Consider the following 21,807-nt stretch of genomic DNA (forward strand, 5'->3'; position numbering starts at 1 on the left):
AATACAAAAATGGCGAGTAATTTTCTTTAAAAAACACAATAAACCTCACAAGAAGAGTCTATTATAGGCGTCAAATGTAACAGCTCCTGTCCACCGCCCTGTAATTTGCTAATAGTTTGGTAAATGATACATTCAGACATTATCTACTTTTTAAAGACATTATAAGAAAAAAATCAAATGTTACGTAAGAATTTCACGTGTGAATTCAATGTTTTTTTATTACAAATATATATCTGTACACGGCTTACACGAGTACACGTCAAAATCTTAGATAAAATTATTATATTACATGGCAACCCTTATTGATTTATTTTTTTAGTTGCTTCTGAATACAGATTCGAAGATATTGATGATGTCCAAGTAAATAAGAAAGTGAATTGTTCGCTAAAATAAAATTCCATGACAAAACTTATAATATTGTAAAACTCTAAGTATTATCTTCCTTTAACGAGATTTCAATTGATTTGAGAACGGGAATTCTGTATACAAGATGTTTATTTTTAGAATATAAATTTAACCTCTTATTCATCAAGATACGAGATAGTTACAGTCCTAAATAGGTACTTAGCTTCAACATTGTAAATTGACCGAAGAAGCGGCAACAACATAGTTTTTTTTAAGAACTATAATGTCGAAAATTTATGGTTGAGGAGTTTCTGAAAATGAAGTACCTAGTCGTAAAGACATAAAAATATAAATGAAACTAATATTTTTCCGAATATACTACGTAATTTTGTCTGTCTGACATTCATGTCTCGTCTGCTGAAAAGTAACCGAAACGTCAGAAGTATGTAGTTTTTAAAATAATAAAATACGCGTAGTAATCCGAAAAATATTTTTTTCATTTAAGTGAATACTCGCGAAAGTCTTAGCTCTCGTTACATAAAAATATACATACATGTTATTATTTATGATTTCCTTTAAAATATTTTTAAAGGAAAGCATAACACACAGCACATTTTTTTCTTATTGACAGCAACTAATTCTAATACGAGTCCCTTTTAAGCTTCCTTCTTATGAAGTCAGGGAGAAAAGCTAAGAGAATGCACTTAGCGTGAGATGAAGGCTATAAAAGATGTTGCTGTGTAAATCGGTCAGTAGCTCAGATTACCTTGTATCAAAATTAGCCATATCCTCGCAGTGTGGGGTCGAATATTGGATTAGCATAATAATATAAATTATAAAACGAGAACGCTTTTTCTTTTATGTTTATTAATAACCCATTGTTTGAAGGATTCGTCTAATTGAGAGATTGGATTCCAAGTTGATGACGTGCAATCTATATTCTGATAAAATATATATATATGATGTATAATTATTTTGTATATAAATCGTCTTTATAATAAAATTATGTTGATAAAATTGGAAAATGGCTACTGAAAAGTCACTAAACCGGAGTTTTTTGTTTAAATTAATTCAAAAACATTTATTCTAATAAATTTTTATTTATCGGTATCATTGAAACGGAAGATCAAGGGAGTTCTAAAGAAGCTGTATTATAAATTAAAACCCAGACAAAAAATATCTTTTTATATCTCAATAAAAAAAATACACAATAACATATAAAAGCACTGTAAAAGTTATTAAACATATGTAGATTTTGTTATTCATCCAGCTCATTTAAGTTACTTGCGATCTAAGAATTTGGCGCGGATCTAGTTTTTAAATGTTTAAGTAACGGTTATTATTATATAATGATTACTTCTAACAAAGCATTCAACGTGCTGCTAAATAAGATATAAATACAAGTGAAAAGCAAACTTCACGATTCATCCAAACGTCAGGTTGTTTCAACGACAGCGAGTAAATTTTTAGCATCTGCCGATTATTATGTGATTTAACTTTAATTTGATTATTAACCAGTTCTATGATTTATCTGTGATATATTCTTGGCACATTTAATATATTTTTCAAGAAAGTCAAGGTCACGTCAAATTCAAATCCTTTAACTTTAGGTTGATTTGAGTTTGATATTTTTAGTACTCCGAAGAAGACCAGACATTATTATTTATTATTATTAATTTCAGCGTTATACTATCTCGACTTTTCTAAAAAAAAATTGTAACATATTTTTTTACTTCACTTCATTTGTTTATTTTTTTTTTCTTTTTCTTTTCTTTAATTATTTTGCATATAATACCTCGATACTATCTCGCAGATATAATTCGACCTCTCACATATATTTCACAATACTTCTGTTTCTATATTAGTCTGTGTTAACTTTTCCCGTCTCAGTAAAACCTATCACTAACCCGTTCCGACAGTCGGAAGTAAAACCCGGAATGAATAAAGATAACGGGACCGTTCTGGATTCAGTTACCCTTGTTTTTTTTGGTTTCTCTCCCGATATTTGTACACACCACTCGCATCACTTGATATTTGATAACGTATCCCATTACGCGACTATCTCTATTAAAAATTTTGTCCATTATAATGTTGTAACATACATTTATACAAAGTTGATTGGTCTCATAAATGTATAATACAATCAATTTAATGAATCAAAGCACTTATGCTTATGACAACAAATTTCTCCACAAACAGAAAGTGCCGCTGACAAGGTTTTTATTAAGCAAGAAGTGTAAAAATTTCAAAGCGCATTACAGGAATATTTTATAGAAAAACCTTCAATGTATTAAATAGGAAGCCCTTTAAACATATATACAATACTATGACAAAAATTATTATTAGTATAATCATTGAAAACAGCGGTAAATATTTAAAAAAATAACATTAAAATCTCAATACAAACGATCCAACCACGACGCTGAACATATTTTTTATTCGCGAAACCCGAGACGCGTTGAAAGACTAATGAAGTGGAAAATGATTGTAAAAAAACAAAGAGACTTAATATTTAGACTCTGTGACGATTGCGATGTCAAAATAATATTAGATTGCCGGTTGACAGAGAGAAAGAGAGATGGAGAGAGACGGAGAGAAACACAGAGAGAGAGTTCTAGTACATATAACTTAAGGCAATTATTATTTACATCGAGAAAAGCGTAGACAGAATAATGAGACTTTTTTAAAACTATTTCTGTTAACTCGAAATAAATTTAAATAAATCTTAGAGTCAATTTTGTTAAACATTTGATTAATTTTGGACTAATTATATTATATCGGTATTATTTAATAAAATCCGCGATTTATCATATATGTGAACGAAATTCTTAAAAATGACCAGACCACCTAAGTAAGGAGATGCATCACAGAGATGTACGAAATCTGGATGCGACATTACTTTTATAATTATAACACAATAGATTTTAAACTTAACAGCATATACGTTAAATAAAAAAAATTGTAAGAATTAAGAAAAAAGTACCTTAAGCAATAGCTTGAGATGAAAATAAATACATCAGCCACATCCATAATTAGTTAGTTCGACGCATCCGGGGCCACCTACATTCGCGTGTTGAGTTACTTTGTGAATCTAGAGCTGGAGGTTTGATTCCCGGGTCGCTCGGTGTCGTATGGACTATGGACCCGTTCGGCGGGAACTCGCTGAACTACCTGCACACTGCTTTGCTATTTTTACTTTAAATATCATCTATTGAGACGTTTAATATATTATGGTTATAAATAAAACAGAGGAAATACTTTAACTATATTATTATTAGCTCATGATTTGTATATAAAAAGCATTTTTATTCCCAACTCTAAAACTATTTTCATGTAAGGAACAAATATATCACATTCTGTGAAAAAATTTTCACTGTCAGCTATAAGTTATCATATTCTCATGATACGTAAAGATGAATAATATTGCCAAATAATATAAAATGTAATGTATAATACGCTAACATTAATAATGTGAACTTTAAAAGTTATTAGAAAAAAACTAACCAGATTTTATAACCTATACTATATAACCTATATTTTTAGCTCATTCTGTTAACGTTAATATGATTGTTTATTCTTCCAGTCAACTGATACCACTTCAGTCTTTAAGTAACGTGTTAAGTTCATTCCGGTTATAAACCTTGAATAAATTTTACATAACTATTACAAAAGCGAAAATAGTTTGTTACAGCGATCCAAAGCGGATCAAACAATAGCGCATAGGGCATAGGCGGCACACGCAGCCGGGGAGCAAATAATTAATGATGATTGGCCTCAAATTACCCTCTCGGAGTCACCAGCCATCCCCTTCACACCACCACCGGCGAACGCAGCCGTCTCGCTCGCACGAACCTGGAAAATATATAAGGGGGCCAGGTAAACGGGATCATCAGAACCCTTCGGGATACCGTTGAGATCACACCTGTACACAGTCATCCGATATGGCCGCCGAAACTTACGGACATCGACTGCTCTACACCGAAAAAGATATTTTCCCCAATGACGTTATGTTGGAATATTCTACTGAAGAGTGTTACTTATCCTGGCCAAGGTCACCCGACTCCGGGAGATCCAGCTTGGAGCCGACACCGTCCATGGATGGAAGCAATCAGGAATCACCAACCCACATCGCCTATAGAGGAATGCCGAACGATTTAGTTTTAGAAGACAGTTCGGAAGACTTGGATCTAGAAGGTTCTGGAAAGAGACGAGGAAGGGCGACCAGTGCTGCCGTTTTGCGAAGACGCCGCCTTGCAGCAAACGCGAGGGAAAGGAGACGGATGCAGAACCTGAATAAGGCTTTCGACAGACTACGCGGTCATCTGCCATCGCTCGGAGCCGACAGGCAGCTCTCCAAATACGAGACCCTGCAAATGGCCCAAACATACATCGCGGCATTATACGAACTGCTGCAATAGGTTTTGTGCTGGTGGTGCTTTGTGAGACTCGACCCTCTGCCAAATTATCTGTCTTAAATTAATACAGGGATATTTATTGTCTTAATTAAGTACTCGTTACCAAGTAGAGTTAGACCCGATGAAAAAATGTTTGTTTGGTAAAATTATCTACGCTTACTCATTATAAAAATTAAGTGAAATTAGTGAACGCAATCCGTCCTGCCGATTTAGGTGTTTAGTGATTATATTTAAGAAGTCATTGTTTTTTATGCTTCTGTAGTCAATAAGTGTAGCATCTTGCCAACTAAGTATTATGGTACATTCCAATGATTTAGTTATTATTTGTAAAAATAGTTTGTAGTAAATTTTATTGTATTAAAATGTTTGTAAATAAAAAAAAATATGTTTCAATAATACGTCTATCATTGATATATTCTATATATAGTTATAAAACCTTTCTATTTTTTATAAAATATACATCACTGTTTAATGCATCGTGTTGTTCACCAGACTGAGGGAGTCCTTTCTCCCTTTATTGCTCATTAAAAAACCTCAATATAATGTATCTATCAATATATATAATACGTAACCATATATGCGAAATTTTTTGAAATCAATTCATACCAAAGACAATTTTCTAACTAAATTTACATGTATTCTAGTGCCTTATAAGATTAAATTTCTCAATTTCGGATTATAAAAATTTAATGCAGGAGTTCTCTTATAAAAGTGAAAGAAAGCTTAATTATATTTAATTAACGAGATTTTTAACTTTAAATATTAAGTTCGTTTAAACATTTGGAAAATCAATGGGGGATATTTATTAGTACTTCAAGAAATATCAGATAAGATAGGACGTGTAATTACTTCACTCCATTCAATAAATAAAAAACAATACAACTAAAAAGGATTATTTCAGCATGAACTTTTGCTGTTAAACAAAGCGAGCATTTGAATTGGGTTAAAAATCATAGAATAATATTTCCCAATACTAAAAATGAAAAACCTTTTAAGTAACATATTTATTCCTATTTCGTCTGATTAGCTAGTTAATATTTTCTCTCAATACCATAAAATTAAAGTAAAAATCAACACAATATATGCCTAAAATATATGACTTTAGTGAAACAAACTCCACAGTATATAATCAATAATTATAATATTATTGTAATAGTGTAAATATTAAAATGAAACTAAGTTCTTTGGGCAATACGCGTTGATTGTTTTGTCTGCATAATCCCGACGTTTCTGTTTACAGCAACTGTGACAATGTAGGTATAATATAATAAAAAATGTTTGGTATCCGAGAGAAATTAGTTTTATTGAAATATATTTTTTTTTTTATTAATGTGAATGAAACTGCCTATTTCTTTTTTACTAAAAAATCGTTTCCGATTGACAACTAGTTGACACCTGCGACTTCTTACGCTCTATCTGTTATATTAACAAAGTTACGAATGTGAAATAAAACATATAAAAGACCTAATGATTACGAGAATCATTGTTCATAACATTTTAATCACGTAAATGAAAATATCGTATCAAAAGCTTTATTGATCGCTACCCGAGAGCCAACACATTATTAGAAAACATTTGCCGCGATCGAGTTCTTGCGAAATAAAACATTTACTTCATAGCTCAGAATCAGAGAGATTAAGATCTGGGTCTCAGTATATGATTAACTATTAAAAAAATTTAATTCCAAACATTATTTTCTATTGTTTCAAATAATTTTAATGTATGTACAGACGAGGATCGTCTGGACAAAGCTGGTCAGAAGCTCGGATAACTCTGTAGATAATGTTTCATCAAAGCTTTGTCACAATCAACGGACGGACTGACAGAACAATCATTCAGAGGTATGCTAATTTTGCACATGTCCGTTCAAACAGACAAACATACTGCGTCGACTTTAAATAAACGTGGACTCTGTTACTACGGAATAAAGTCATGAATGTATTCTTGAGGGTAGTTTTTATTTTGTTAAATGTTTAAAACGGATATTTTAGAGCTAAAACCGACTATTTCCGGTCAAGTTATATTTTATTGTGCTCTCTATATAATTCAGGTTAGGTCTTGTTTCGAAAATATATTGAATTACTTTATAGTTACAATTTATATTCACACACATTATGTTATACATATTTTTTGTGGCAGAAAATATGTGTTTTTTTTTTAAATAACCTATTTATGTTATTATTTATTAAAAACTTTTAAATAGAAAAATAAAATCTTAAGATATGTATATTTTTTAAGGAATGTAATAAATAGTCTATGTTATCAAGCATAGCAATATAATATTTATATAATTTTTTTTTATCCTTTACAATATCTCGCACACTACTCCTTAAAAATTAATCTTGCGTATTTTAAATTAAAATATATGTATTTAATGTATTATATAAATGTATTCGAATTTATTGTTAATAGATATATGAATACGTTTTGTTAAACTGATTGCAACCGTAGACAAACTGATAATTACTTCGTATTGGTATTTTTTTTTTTATATAAATTGTTTTTGTAGTGAAACTTTAAGATTAAAACCTTATTCGGGGCTTCAAAAAAAACAGAATGATGAAATTATAGCTGATATTATACATATTATTAATTTGTTGGGAATTTTTGTTAATTTCAACATTTCTATCATAAAATTCACGTCACAATCGATATCAGAGTGCAATTAACACCCTATCATCCCCCGCCCGGTGTATAATTAAAACACCAAACGTGCGAACGTAATCAATGGTTCCGTATCTTGCCGCGTCTTAATTCCGCCGCGAGCTGTCACTTCTGACAGCTGTCAAGTTATGACAGCTGTCAAAATCGACGAGTCATACGCGATTCGTTCAAAAATTTGATAAGATGTTATTAGAGGTGTCGTTTGCATTGTAAGTGCGAAAGTGTTTTTTGCGTGACGTGCTCTTTTTAGTGTTGTGGGAATATCCTTGGATCTTATTAACGTCGGTCAAATTGAATGAAACATAAAGAAAAACGAAGTGGGCGTATCGCAATAAGTAATATTGCTTCAGAACAGTTAGCACCAGTCCAAAATACTTATATACATTTATTGAAGAAGTTTTTTAAGTAATGAAAAGTAAACTCTATTTATTTGAAGTAGATAAAAAATCATAATTATAAAAAAAAATTACAAAAGCAAGGTTCAATGTCTTCATTGGCCAAGATACGATCAATGCATAGTCACCATAAAAGAAATGTATATACATATACGAACATCAGCGCACAGGATGTACTATCATGAGAATCTTAAGCAACACACAAATAGCCTTTGTACACAGAGATTCCCACCACGATGTCCAAAAAAACTAAAAGCTCGAGTACCCAGTTCAACTATCCGGTGTTGAGGATTGGTTGAGGAGCGGCCAATCAGCTGCGAGTCATAACGCACGCGCAATGTGTACATAGAGTAGATAATAGAAAAGGACTACAGCATCCCAAGGATCACATCTTAATATACACAAGTCGGAACAGTTCGTTTGATAACAAGATGTTAATTTCTTCGTATTAATCAGTGTTAGAATATTTAAAGACCTTTTAAAGCGACTTTAGCCACAGCTAATCGCGACTTAGGTTTGAAGGTCTGAATTTTTTTTTAATGTAGAGAAGCTATATTTATTCGAGCTTAAAGTAAGATATCTAATTACTATCTGCTTAAATAATTGATAAAATTTTAAGCCCTATTAAAAAGTAACCATTGATCCGAACCTTAACAATTAATTTCATCTCCAAGCAATAGACAGCATATTTTATCAGATACTCAGCTGAACTCTACAATTACAAGCTTTAAATACAGCTTAGAAGCTGCGTTCCTTTTAACCATCATGAACTGCAAGGAATGGCCGGCATCATTTACAAGGAGGTTCGACAATTACTTTTGGTGGATCGAAATTAAAGTTAATCTTAAATCGGGTTCACGAGCTACGATCGGACAGACGGGCAGACGGACAGGATGTGTCGCAATTACGCTGTCGGCTAAACTAAAGCAAGTGAAATTCGATTTTAGATCGTGAACTGTTCGGGGGTTTATTATATGGGGGGTTCCATCGATAAAATGTCGATGTGCGATATATAAACGACTGCTGTTAGAATAGGTATTATTAAAAATCTATTTAATTAAAATTAATGTGAGAAATGCATTCAAAAATTTTTCAAAAAGTTATGCTTATAGCTTGTTATTTATAACTCATTTTGTCGCTCACAGTTCTTTAATTTGATCGTAACGTCCTACGGTTCAAAGTGTGAAAACTTTAACGTTTTGTACCAAACTTGATAAGTATATATTTTTTTTTAGCATTAAAATCACGACCAAGGACCATGAGAATATATATCTTGAATAAAGTATTTTCCTAAAAGTAACTTAACAAAATCTTAATTTATTGTTGGAAGAAATTTTTTTTATCCTCCATAAGAGTAAGTATTATTAACTTATTTCATAAATAAAATATTGAGTTGCTCATAAAAACTCTAAGTCACAGACAAAAGACATTAAACATTTACGTGTTATTAAAAAACGAAATGTAGTTCTGCTGTGTTTTTTTTTATGAACACATTAATTAAAAATAAATAAAGACATCAAAACAATCCAATCGGTAGTCAGGATGAGTTATAACACTCTTTGATTACTAACACGAGGGCGTGTCTTAAAACATCAATACAGATTGGGGAGGAAAAAACTGAAGTTTTTACAAACAGAGCAAGTTCAAAAAATAGAAAAATACATTAAGATTGAAACCACTTCATTAATATGAGACATTGTTTCCGTTTGGGAATTGTTTTGAGCAATTAAATTTTAATCAAGTTTCGCAAATGATAGCATATTTATTAAGGACTTATATAAATTACGCTTTTAAATTTCATACGTTTGTTCTCGTTGAACATCGTGCCTTTTTTTCTGTTTCGATAGATTATCTTAGCATTTAAATATATATAAAGTAAGAAAATTTCTTTCTCTGTTTCCAGTAGACCAAGTTATTGTCTGTCCAGATCACCTGTCAACAACGTCCTTACAAATTACCGAATACTATCAAATTAAGAATCTATGAGAATGTTATTTATCACTTATAAAAAAAGCATAAAAATAATCTCCATACATATCTTGGCCGGGAGTCAGATCGAGGCAAACAACAGAACACACAAAGCCTTTAGAGCGGGACGGAGCTATACACGAGACGGAGACGGGGAGAGTGACTTCTTCCGGTTGCGCCGGCGCAGGTGACACGAAATTTATTCCGAATTTGAAAACCGACTTATATTTTATATAGAATGATTCAAACGACTTTTTAAATATGGACATCTTTTATTCTGCGGTAACGGTTGACAGTTTTATTTTATTCAACGATAATCTCGATTACAAAAAACTTATGATTTATATGAAAATAATATAGTGACGATATGTGTCATAGATTATTCAAATAATATACACTGTTTGGGAGGTTTTGATTTTATTTGTAGTTATAACATTTTATTAATAAAACGGTAAGATTATAAATATTGCGTTAGACATAGGTACTATTAAAAAGTATTAACTATATACTAATGAGAATTTATAAGATTCTTGATTCAAATTATTTTCGAAGTACCTATGACATTTCGTCACACTTAAAAGTGTGATCTCTGGTTTATTCTTAATCTTTGCCTCTGATACCTAAGAGCAAGTTCATCTCGATCGCAAAATAAATCTTATATTTGATATGATCACTGTTTTTCACACGGGATCTTTATGTTGGATTTATATAAACTTGAAATATTAACCTCACTTGATGGCTTCATCGAGATAATATTCTCAAGTTCTGCAAAGATTCAGATATAAAAAGGATATTTTCGAACAATTCGATTGTTTTCAGGTAACATTATGTATTTCGAACCGACTATCGATTAGTGTTCATAGAAAGACTGATCGCCAATAATATTAACCAGATCATAGGAAATTAAATACCAAAGTGTTTATTTTTTATTTATTCAACGTAATATTTCAATTGTATACAGTACAGGAATTATATGTGCATTAATATTTATCAGAGAATCGCCGAGTTCTATCGGGATGATATTAATATTACGAAGATAATAAATTTTTAACATAATTATCTCGTTAGATCTCACGTGTGATAAATGGGAGCGCTTAGTATGATGGAGAATCGAACCCTTTAGACTCCTGGATGCTGCGGTGGACCACAAAGATGGTGACATTTTATGGAGTATTAAATAATAAATCACATATTTATGGTGATGAGGTATTTAACAGATTAACCATTGTAGTGGGACACCATTGATTATCACGACCCCATTAAACGCTCATAAATAATATTAATATCCTGATAAAAGCAAATATAGTCAATTTGTGTCACAGGACCGGCTCGTTCCTGTTATAAAAAGTAGCCTAAACATCTAAGTATTTCGTGAAAAAATCTCTCCATATATGAACTTCAATTTAATCGAGATGCGAAAGAGAAACAGATACAGAGACGTTAGTAACAAATAGTTTTATTATATGAATAAAAAGTCTTAAATTTCATATAAGAAACTTCGTCCGTAGTCGTGAGAAATTTCAAAGCAGCTTCTGTATTTCATATAATGCATTATGCAGCACTAATTTGACATATCAGATAAATCTCGAGCTGGCCGGACGCGATCTTAATGCGCTCTTGTAAACCGGAGGTCGTCAGATAGATGGGCGTAATCCGACAAATTGGCCTTCCGGGGAGAATTTCCCACAGCAGGATAGAAAAGCGGAATATATTACTGTGATGAATCTTTATTTATGCGGCATCCTCTGCCAAAATATACTACCAGACATCTTGTTTATAAAAAATTGAATTGTTTAACTAGTAGCAGACTCGGGACCTTCCCACAAAATAATTATGCTCTTATACTAAATAAGCGTCTCTTAGACTATAAATTGAGAGGAAACCTTGTATCTGTGTTTAGGTTGAAATGAAATTAGTAGTCGCAATAATATCAGTATATATTTCTTTGTAAAGCTCATTATTTGATAATTTTGAAAACACGAAATCAATCAAATTAGCTACCGACCGCATCTACAAAGGAGCCGATTTTATTTATTATCCAATCACAAGTCGATCGCTTTTAAAATATAACTATTATAATGTATTTCTCGAAATCTAAAGATATTCCTAAATTTGGCGTGCGCTTGTCGCTTTGAGGATAATTTTAATTTGGTCACAGAGTAATGAATACGAGGCAGAGTTGATCAGATATCGCTAACTTATCTAACACAACCATTTGATGGTTAAATATAAGGTATTCAATATTTCATATATCTAATTTAAATTACTATTAATATATTTTAAAATTATTGATGGAAAAATTGCATGCATTTTATCGATACTTTTCTAGTTGTTGTCAAATTGGCAATTAATTTATTAGTAAACTAGATAATACATCTTCGCAAACGTTTAATAAATTACATGTAAAACATATCAAGAAGATTTATATACATATAAATCGTATGTTTTCTCTGTGTGTAGCTACACTGTGTCTACTAACTAGTAGCCGACACGCGCTGTGTACGGCGGCACGCTACACTGTTCAATCTTATTATATCTACGTGTATACTAACTAGGCTTTCGTTTATAAATTGCATTTTATATCTGTATTGTTTAGAATTTTAATTTATTATTTTATTATACTCAAACTAGTAATCAGATTACACGAAATTCTTCTTTGTGTATTGTGTTAATTACATAGGATAGTGATTTTTATTGTGAAAACACATAGGCATATTTTTTCTTGTATAATCTTCCAAAGTTAGTATACTATAAACCAAAGTTATAGCGTTGAGAATCGAGATCCAGAATAATTAACGTAGTAGCAGAAAAATAATAATCAGAGAAAAAATATTTTCTTTTAAAAATTCAATATCATCAAATTAAAATAAAATACGTATATTAAAAAAGGTTGGTGGTTTTCTGGTTGTTTCTCGAATGCTATTCGTTAATCTATTATAATATGACCATACAAATTATTGTAATTTCATAAGAAAGCAGAAAATTGTATACGATTCGGAAGAAAGAAAGTTTGGGGCTATGGAACGGGCGTTTCAATCGTTATATATTGTACTAGCTTCCGCCTTCGACTTCGTTTATATATTTTAATTATATACGATATGTATTGTGAATTGCGTCTATAGCTATCGTGTATATAGCCTAAAAGTATATTTATACAAATTAATATATTACACTAAAAAAATAAGAAAAAAAAACTGAAAAAACTATTCGCTTTCTATTTAACCAGCGATTTAATAAGTATACTTATTAGAAATTTTCTTAAAAACAATCCAAATAGCATTTAAAGTTTAATAAGATGTTGCGATCCTAAATTTATGGTGTTTTATTAATTTATAACTTGAACTCTCTGAATCTCGTTTTTCATGGCCCAACGGTCATATGTTCCTCATTTTGTAAGTCAGTCTCGTTAAGGACTGTTCCGTGACATCTGCATAACAATTGTATAACTTACAATGTATTTCATCGCTTATCTTCCATTGTTAACTTGTAAATTCCCTTAATTAATAATTATTTTCTTAACTACCCTCAAAATTGCTTCATAGCTTAAATTTCATCTAATTTTTTTAATAAAAAAACTCTAGATTTTAATACAATATAAGCTTTCAGTGATTTCTATATACATTTTCTTTACAGTATATGAAGTTACTGGCTATGATTTTTTTCACAATTAACGCAACACAGCAAAGCAAGATCATTTTTGGGAACCAAGTCGTATATTTTCCATGTCTGTAAACATGGATGTTATATCTATAAAGTGCGTTTAATTCTCTTCAAAGACGACGTCGATACCAATAAATTAGTGCTAATTCGTAAATCACAAAATATAATGTTCAAGTCGACCTGCGTCCGGTACTAACAATGAATAATTGCTAACGACTCCGCAAAATGTTCAGCAATTTTGGTCGAACCATGTACATGGCATAATGGATAATGGCCATACATTTTGTTATTGAATTACATATTCTTGTTTTTCGATAATTTCATATACATATATATATATATATATATATATATATTAACAGATTCTATATTTAGAATTAATTTTAAAATAACATACGATTTAGTTTGGATCGCTTAAATATAAATTTAAATAAAATATTTTTTGTCTCTCGTTGAATTACAAAGGTTTGATTTCTTTTCCGTGTAACTGTTAATCATAGTAAAGGTATGAAAGTAAAAGTGTCCTAGTGACCCTAGTGAAGTGTTATCTGAATCTAGATCGTCTCCCAGGTGGAGGCATAGCGGAACCGACACCTGCGCACGCGCCTCTGAGGATAATACGAGGGGCGGGACTGCCTCGATGAACATCATTGTCTTTGTAAAATTATTACTCGACTCACAAAATATACATACATCGCGATAGTTTGGTAAAATTATTTATTTAATATTATTATATGTTTTGTTATAAACCAAAAGCAATATTGATGGAAATCTTAAAATATCACATAAATTTTGTAGTATTATGTCAACATTTTAAATCATTATTCATAACTTAATAAATGTTTGTCATATATCGCGTTTTTCTTATAATGAATATTATGTGTGTCGATAAAAATGCCATCACTAAGTCACCCCACGATCGCAAGAGAAGATACCCCGTACTTGTCGGATGGGGCGCGTGCCACCTTTTTTCTTCATTTATGTGCAACTGCCCCAATAAATTCGGATTCAATTAATAATGAGCTCTGCGGTAATGTGATAGAGTTTAAAATTATTTGATGGTGGTATATAATACGGGGTGTATTTGTAGGTATGGAGTAATGATATCGGAACTTACCGCTTTGTTGACTCGTGTATGGGGTTGTTCGACGCACGCGCCGTTAAAAGGTTAATTACTCAGAACTAATTCATGGTAGGAGTTTTGGAATTTGAATAACTCGCCGATGTTTCTTATTTAATTTCACATTTTATGGAATTGATGAACCGTTACCTGGAATGGGGTGTTGATTCATTTTCAATGACATACGAAAGAGGTTATCGATCAGAAGTGTACAAGTATGAAGCGTGTACAACAACATCATATGAATAAAGAATGATCAGAATTTGTACATTTTTCATAATTTTATAAGAGAAGAAAAGAAATAGAACAATAATATGTAAACGAAAAATTAAACATAATTTAAAATTATGTAAAAAGATATACTTTCTTCAAATCAATATACATGTAAGACGACTAGCACTGTAGTCGAGACAAAGGCACATGTTTAGAGGGCACATGCAAACAAATAATGTGAAAGCAATAATTTACAAAAGCTGATGAGTACAATATCAATTTAACTGTAATATAGGGGACAGGACCCTCGTTTATACAACCAATGAGCCTTCACTAGTGAAGGGATGAATGCGGTGTACAATATTGACTATATATTTATATATATATACCGATAAATAACATAACAAATAAATATATTGTATAAGGAAAACCTTATTTATATACATATTAAGATACAGCAATATATAATATTTTATATATATAATATGGAAAAATAATGATCACGACTTCATAATCTGGCTAAGAAGCTTATCAAAGAACGTACTCACAAATTCAATACAAAAAAATATTATTTAAGGTTATTTAAAAATATAATAAACTGTGCTTTAAAACTATTTTTTTTTAATAATTATAAATATAATTATGTGTGAGTAGCTGTAACACAAAAAAAACAGACTATACTTACAAATTAGCTTAAAAGCGTAGACTGAAATATATACGGATATTGTAACGTAGATCTCAAATAAAAGACAAAATAATACGAACAAGTTGTATGCAACTATAATAAGGTTGGTCCAAAATAGCTTCAAACGGCTAATACCTAATAATTTAAATGAAATACATCCCCTTTCAACCTTTTCATCCCTCATGATGTCACGCGAGGGGATATTAACAGGCCTCATCTGACGCGTGGCATGTTACATATTATTGGTAGTTAATTACGGAGTTTACAAATAAATATCATTACAATAGATGCTGAGTTATTTACGTATAAACAAATTATTTGAACCAATACATATTAGCTATTAGGAAACTATACGATAAGTGTTAAAAAACTAAGATTTTCTAATTTATACGTAGTATAACCGAAAATCTTAGTTTTATTCATATGTATACACGCGAAAATCTTAAATACAGTCGGTGATCAGACATTGAAATTAAAATTTTAAAATCAGTACTCCAATTGGTCCCGAATCTTTTATCTGACTGTTGTAATATTTCTGTATACATTCCTCTATGTGTTAATACTCAACATTATCTCCTAAACTGACTACACAGTGATATACCTACTAGGTTTATAAACACGTCTCCCGTCAGACGACGTCCGCAAATTGACTGAAAATATCAACACAGCCTTAACAGGAGTGACTCTTTAAAACATATTTAGTTTATAGTTAGTTTTATGTTAAGTTTGTCCCTATAGTCTCGGATTGGCAAATGCTCCTGTTACATTAATGAAATTTATTTTTCTAATGAATACCCAATAATCATCTTCAAACACGCGACAAAGTCGCGCGTCGAGTCTAGTTTTTATTACTATAAACTATTACTATGAGGTATATATAATTATTTATTCAATTCTACATTTGATTTAAACTATTTATCTCAGTAAGAATAACAGATACTAAACGCTATTATTATTGCTAATGTTTGTTTGTGTAAGTTATTATGAAATAAAACAGATTAATGAATTGTAAACGATCACCGCCGTGGGCGAGAACTAGTGTTAGATAAATCCCGACTTCCCCTTAACTCTTCATACGGACCACGGACATTTGTACAAACAGTGAAATCTGTCAGTCCATAAGCTCTGCTAACAGGTCCATTGTACGCTCTGCATTTTTACGTTTTGTTGACCTACATGGAATTATTTGCCTAATAAATTTGTGTACATTTGTTGAAAAAATATCTGATATTAACGTTGTTTATCAAACATTTCATATTCGATCCGTAACATTAAACTGAATATTTGTAATTAATTCAGATTTCTTTCAGCTTCTATCGTTATCTCATACAAATTATGAACTCAAACATATATATATTAAATCTATAATAATCGGTCCTTTTTTAAATATAACATATATTTTAAACTTCCCCGAACTACTGTAGTGAGTGAAAAATATGGCGGCACGTGTTGATTACAGTCATACACACACCAAACAAAATAAACCCTCTGACGACCTCAAGTAGGTGCTTATTTAGGGTGAGTGTGCATTATAAAATGTTTAAATATTTTATAGAAATATTCCTTTCTATACTAAGCTTTATTCTTAATTAGATATAATAGAAGAGCTGTTAATGTTTCTACTTCCCTAACAAAGACAAGTAAAGCTATGTAGAGAGGAACATACGAAATCAATATCATAATAAAAGTGAACACACGCTGTTGTAAACGATCTATATATTTATTATATTTGATACGTTTTTTTTTAAATAAACATCACGCTGTATACTAAATATCAAATGAAGTGAGATCAGATTACTTGGGTAATTGGCGCGTCGTCGCGTGTCATAATCACAGGTTCGATCTCCGACAGAAATTTGACAGACGATGGTGAAGTGTTTTAAAGTGAGAAAACTGTCTTGCTACCAATTTTAAAGCGAAAACAATTAAGTATGGTTATCAGTTGGAACGGAGCAGATCGCCTCACGTCACACGCGAGATTTAAACTAAAATGTGAATGTTAGGTATATGATTTCGATAAATCTGAAATATCTTTGAAATTTAGGAAGAATTTTCAGGCTATTTTTATATTATTTGCTAATTAAATATCGTTATATTTGCTTGGTAGCAACACTTAAGATGTTTATTTTAAGAGGAACCGAAAAATCTATTAACATTAAGCTCAAGTCAATGCGGGTGATTTTTTTACATATAAAGAGGTCTGTTTAATCAAACTTGTTTATGTATAAGGAAATAATTAAAAATATATAATATGCATTTAATTTATAACATCTCAACAAATTGGTGGCAACATCTACGTTAATATTTATTGATTCTGTTAAAAACATCTCTTGGCGAGCTTGTTACTTAATTTGGATATTTTTTCTAATAATTTTATGTTACCTAGTTAAAAAAGCTTTTTTTACCTTAAACGTCTGACCAATAAAGTTTATATGACAGTCAGAAATAGACGGATAGAAAGTTTATCGTAATAACTAACTACCAAAGGAAACTGTGACAAAATTGTGATTCACTAACAAAAGCTTATTTCAAACAGAACTACATATATCTGCGAAAGCATCGCTTCAAAAATATAAATTCTCACCCGAACTTTTACAATTTTAGAATCTTAAGAAACTAAATTCTAAGAAGTTTCAGAAATATTATGATTAGTTAAACTTTGTTAACATTCTTTATTTTATTTAATTTTAAGAAGGAAAGTGTTGATTACCGAAATTATCTTAAACGTCCTTTTAGGGGACAATTGTCTTGATAATTGCTTATAATAGTTATTGTTATTTTGTTTATTAAAGACAAATGGCGTGGCTGGAGGCGTGCGTGTCGTACGTAATAATGTGTTAAGAACAACATTTTTTGAGTGTTGTTTCAAAGAAAAATATGGTTGCTTATAAACCTAATTGAAATCTTGACAACATTGTCATTATCATATCGTATCTTAAATATGTGTATTTTATTTTTATTAATATTCACGCGAAGAAAAATAATGACTGTAATTAAAATGGCGACAACACGAGTTTTGAATCTAGACATAGAATTGATATCATACATTTTATTTGTTTTTCATATAAAAATCACTTTTCTTAGCAATCGGTTGTTATTTTTTTATTCAAATCAACTTAACTTTAAGTATAAACAACATCTTAAACAAGGCTCACTATAACGTAACACGTGCTACGCTGGCGACATATGGGGCGGCCATTTTGATGAAAAAAACGCCGTCATGTGGCAGTGAAAAACATTGTAAATTGTAAAATGGTAGAGGAAGTGATTTCAGTGGTACATATTTATAATATATAGAGGATGTTAGTATTAATTTAAATAATTGTCCAACCCTTTTCGGATGTTTACCACATGTTTTGTCTGATTAACTCTTATTGTGAGCTATTTCCGTTTAATTTCGAATCTGTTTTGATAGCTCCTCGTTTGTCTGGTTCCGGAGTTACACATCCGTTTTGTGATGCTTATATCTTTAATATTAATATATAAATGGATTTAGTTATAAGTAAATAGCACACATATCTATCACAAAAAATGCGTTTTGTTTGAGATTATACAACTATGATGATTCATTTAATAAATTCTACTTGTTAGTAAATAAAATTAAATAATATACACTAAGTTTCAAATGTAAGAATATTTTTTAACAAAACATTGCGGGATTTATAATAAATATAAGATTTAATGATGCCATTATATTTCCGAGATTAAAAAAAAACATTGATCGATACCACGGACCTCCCAAAAAAGACATCAAAACTATATCACAGCCGATGAAACATAAAAATGTTAAAAGGTACCGGTTCAATCCAAACATATTAATTCTCTTTTAAGATTTACACAAACTGCCACTAAATTCATATTTAGTGTTAACACTACAATGGAGAGACACTGCGGGGGTCGGATGGAGTGATGTCTGGAGTCGTGACTTAAGTTATGAGACAAAATTTATATTAATAAGATTGTACAAATACATTTGATTGCATTAAAACTAATAAGTACATAAAGATATTTAAGATTTTTCAGTTAGATTGGCCAAGTTTAAGTATGTATATATATTAAAACACACAAGATGATATAAATCATTCAAAAGCTAAACATTGTTTGTGCATCCGGAAGAATAAATCAAAAGAATTAAAAAATATCCTTTCATCGCCTCTAAACAATAGTCTGATACACTTGTCCTTCACAGCGGGAATTATTTAATGGAATGGAAATACCGGCTGTATTACTAGAGACATTGGTGTCATAATACTGTGATAGTATACATTATTCACTCGCATTGTATCCATTGCACCCCTTTGTGTTCGCGAATTGTCTTTTGTGAATTTTTTAAATTTCAATTTAACGGTTTCAGCGGTTTTTAATTAATTATTAACAACAATAAACTGTTTAAATGCCTATTGAATGGAACTCTTTTATGTCGCTTTTTGACGTATTTCTGTTCCATTTTTAATTTGCACATATGTTTAAATATACAATAACACGCTAATTCAGTTCAGAAACCATTTAAAAAAATTGAGGACAACCGAAGCGTAGGAATAAGAACTTAAAAATAGTTAAGGCGGTTGATGAAATGTAGCTCTGAGTTCTGATGGACAAATATCATGAACCTGTTGTGGCGTAACCATAGGTCCCAAACTTATACTCCCAGCATAAAAGCTAAAATCATGGGATATACTTAAGTCATAGAGCTTTAAGATCTTACGTGTTCAGAATATTTTACCACGTAATCAATAAGTCGCAAACAACTCTGAGAACAGAATTTTTAAATAAAAAAAAATATACGTCAATCAATAACTGTCGATTGCTTGTTCTCTTTCATAACTGTCTGAGACACTCGACATAGACGAGTGTTTAGTTTAGCTACCGACCTAAACAGGTTGTGGACGACTGAAGTGTTGCAAACAACTTAAAAACTTGCCCAATTTAAAAATTTATGATATTTTTTTAAGATTACAAAATTGAATAAATAATTGCGTGATGTTTTTAGTTTTTGATGAATAAAATATATTTATTGTGTAATTATGCGACATGTCGTATGTCTATTTTAATTTTCTAGGATTATGACAAGGTCTAACACAACTAGAAGTGAGATGGTTTGATTGCATATCACCGTGAGAACTCGAGAAATGAGTTGAACTTAAACATAGTTGTAGGATACCTAGTGTCTTCATGCTGTATCAGTTGCGAAAGCTGTATCCATGATATTTCTAAAAAAAAAATGTTTTTAAAATCAACAATATAAACAAAATAAGCATTTCAATAAACTCAAACCGAAACCTATACAAAAATACTCGAAGTTCAGTGAATGTTATTCGACGCTCCAATCAAATGAATACATCAGGTAGTCTCGTTACGATCTCGAATCAGCGAGTCATAGTTTTTTACGTGTGAATGATGCAAGTCACCGCCGCGCCGTTTCCTTCCTCACTCAGGATTCCTTGCAGCAAGCTATCGTCGTATCTTCATCAAGAACTCCGACAATCAATATCACCAGATTGAAAAATTTTATTGTACAGACTCCTGTACTTACCTACATTGTGTTATAAATTAGACATTAAGTCTGTTTTTCTTTGTCGGGTTTCTTTAAGATGTAATGGATCAATAGATGGAACGTCAGTCATGGATCTAGTTTTTTGACCAAAACCCTAGAGGAAGTCAGAAGCTAATGTCCTCAATAATACCGCAGTATTTTTATTTTTATGACAATACATCGTTACTAAACTAAAAATGTCCTTGCTGTTATATGTTTGAAAAATTGTAACATACAGAACCAATGACGTAATTTATTTGACACCTATCGGTTTATGCTTTGGGTGGCCACTCGAAACTTTTTTATGTATAAAAAAGCGCGAATGTCTCCCATTTTTTATGAACTAAAGAGGAATGGAAGGTTTTTTAAGCGAATTTTAATTTTCTCATAACTTAATAATTTGACTTTTTAAGTCGTAACGGGTGTTAAAGTGTTAAGTTAATATTTCTTAATGACCGTGTCCAAGGCTAGTGGCTATTTTGGCGCCTCGAATCGACGTTTTTTCTTCAGGTCTATATTAGAAAATTTCTGGGCATTTTGGCGACCATAGCTGTGATGGAAGCTTGCAACACGTGAATAATTGCTTACTTTCGTCTTGATGACTACAGCAATATTAAATACGAATTCCCAATTTATTATCCTTATTTACTTACATATTTTTTGCTTTTTTCTTTTCAAAGTTAACTAATTGAGCTCTTATGTTTAATAAAAATATTTCTTACTTAATTAGGGAACATTAAGCTGTGCAGCAAACAGAAAAATATTAGCTTCGGTCAATAGTTATTTAAGTTTCAATATTCAGAAAACAG

General features: G+C 31.0%; 1 protein-coding gene across 1 annotated transcript; it reads left to right on the plus strand.

Moving 5' to 3' along the window:
• The first annotated feature begins 4,234 nt into the window (after positions 1 to 4,234).
• Positions 4,235 to 4,853, plus strand: LOC116769095 (protein atonal-like). The gene has a single exon (XM_032660094.2). It carries the CDS (start codon positions 4,287 to 4,289, stop codon positions 4,761 to 4,763), a length of 477 nt encoding a protein of 158 aa, XP_032515985.1. The 5' UTR covers positions 4,235 to 4,286; the 3' UTR covers positions 4,764 to 4,853.
• The last annotated feature ends 16,954 nt before the right edge of the window (positions 4,854 to 21,807 follow it).

This window comes from Danaus plexippus, chromosome 5 (genome assembly GCF_018135715.1).
Source record: "Danaus plexippus chromosome 5, MEX_DaPlex, whole genome shotgun sequence".
NCBI lineage: Eukaryota > Metazoa > Arthropoda > Insecta > Lepidoptera > Nymphalidae > Danaus > Danaus plexippus.

Bases quoted from the DNA above. Each gene is read 5' to 3' on its own strand.
- LOC116769095 (XM_032660094.2), top strand. From the start codon at position 4,287: ATGGCCGCCGAAACTTACGGACATCGACTGCTCTACACCGAAAAAGAT.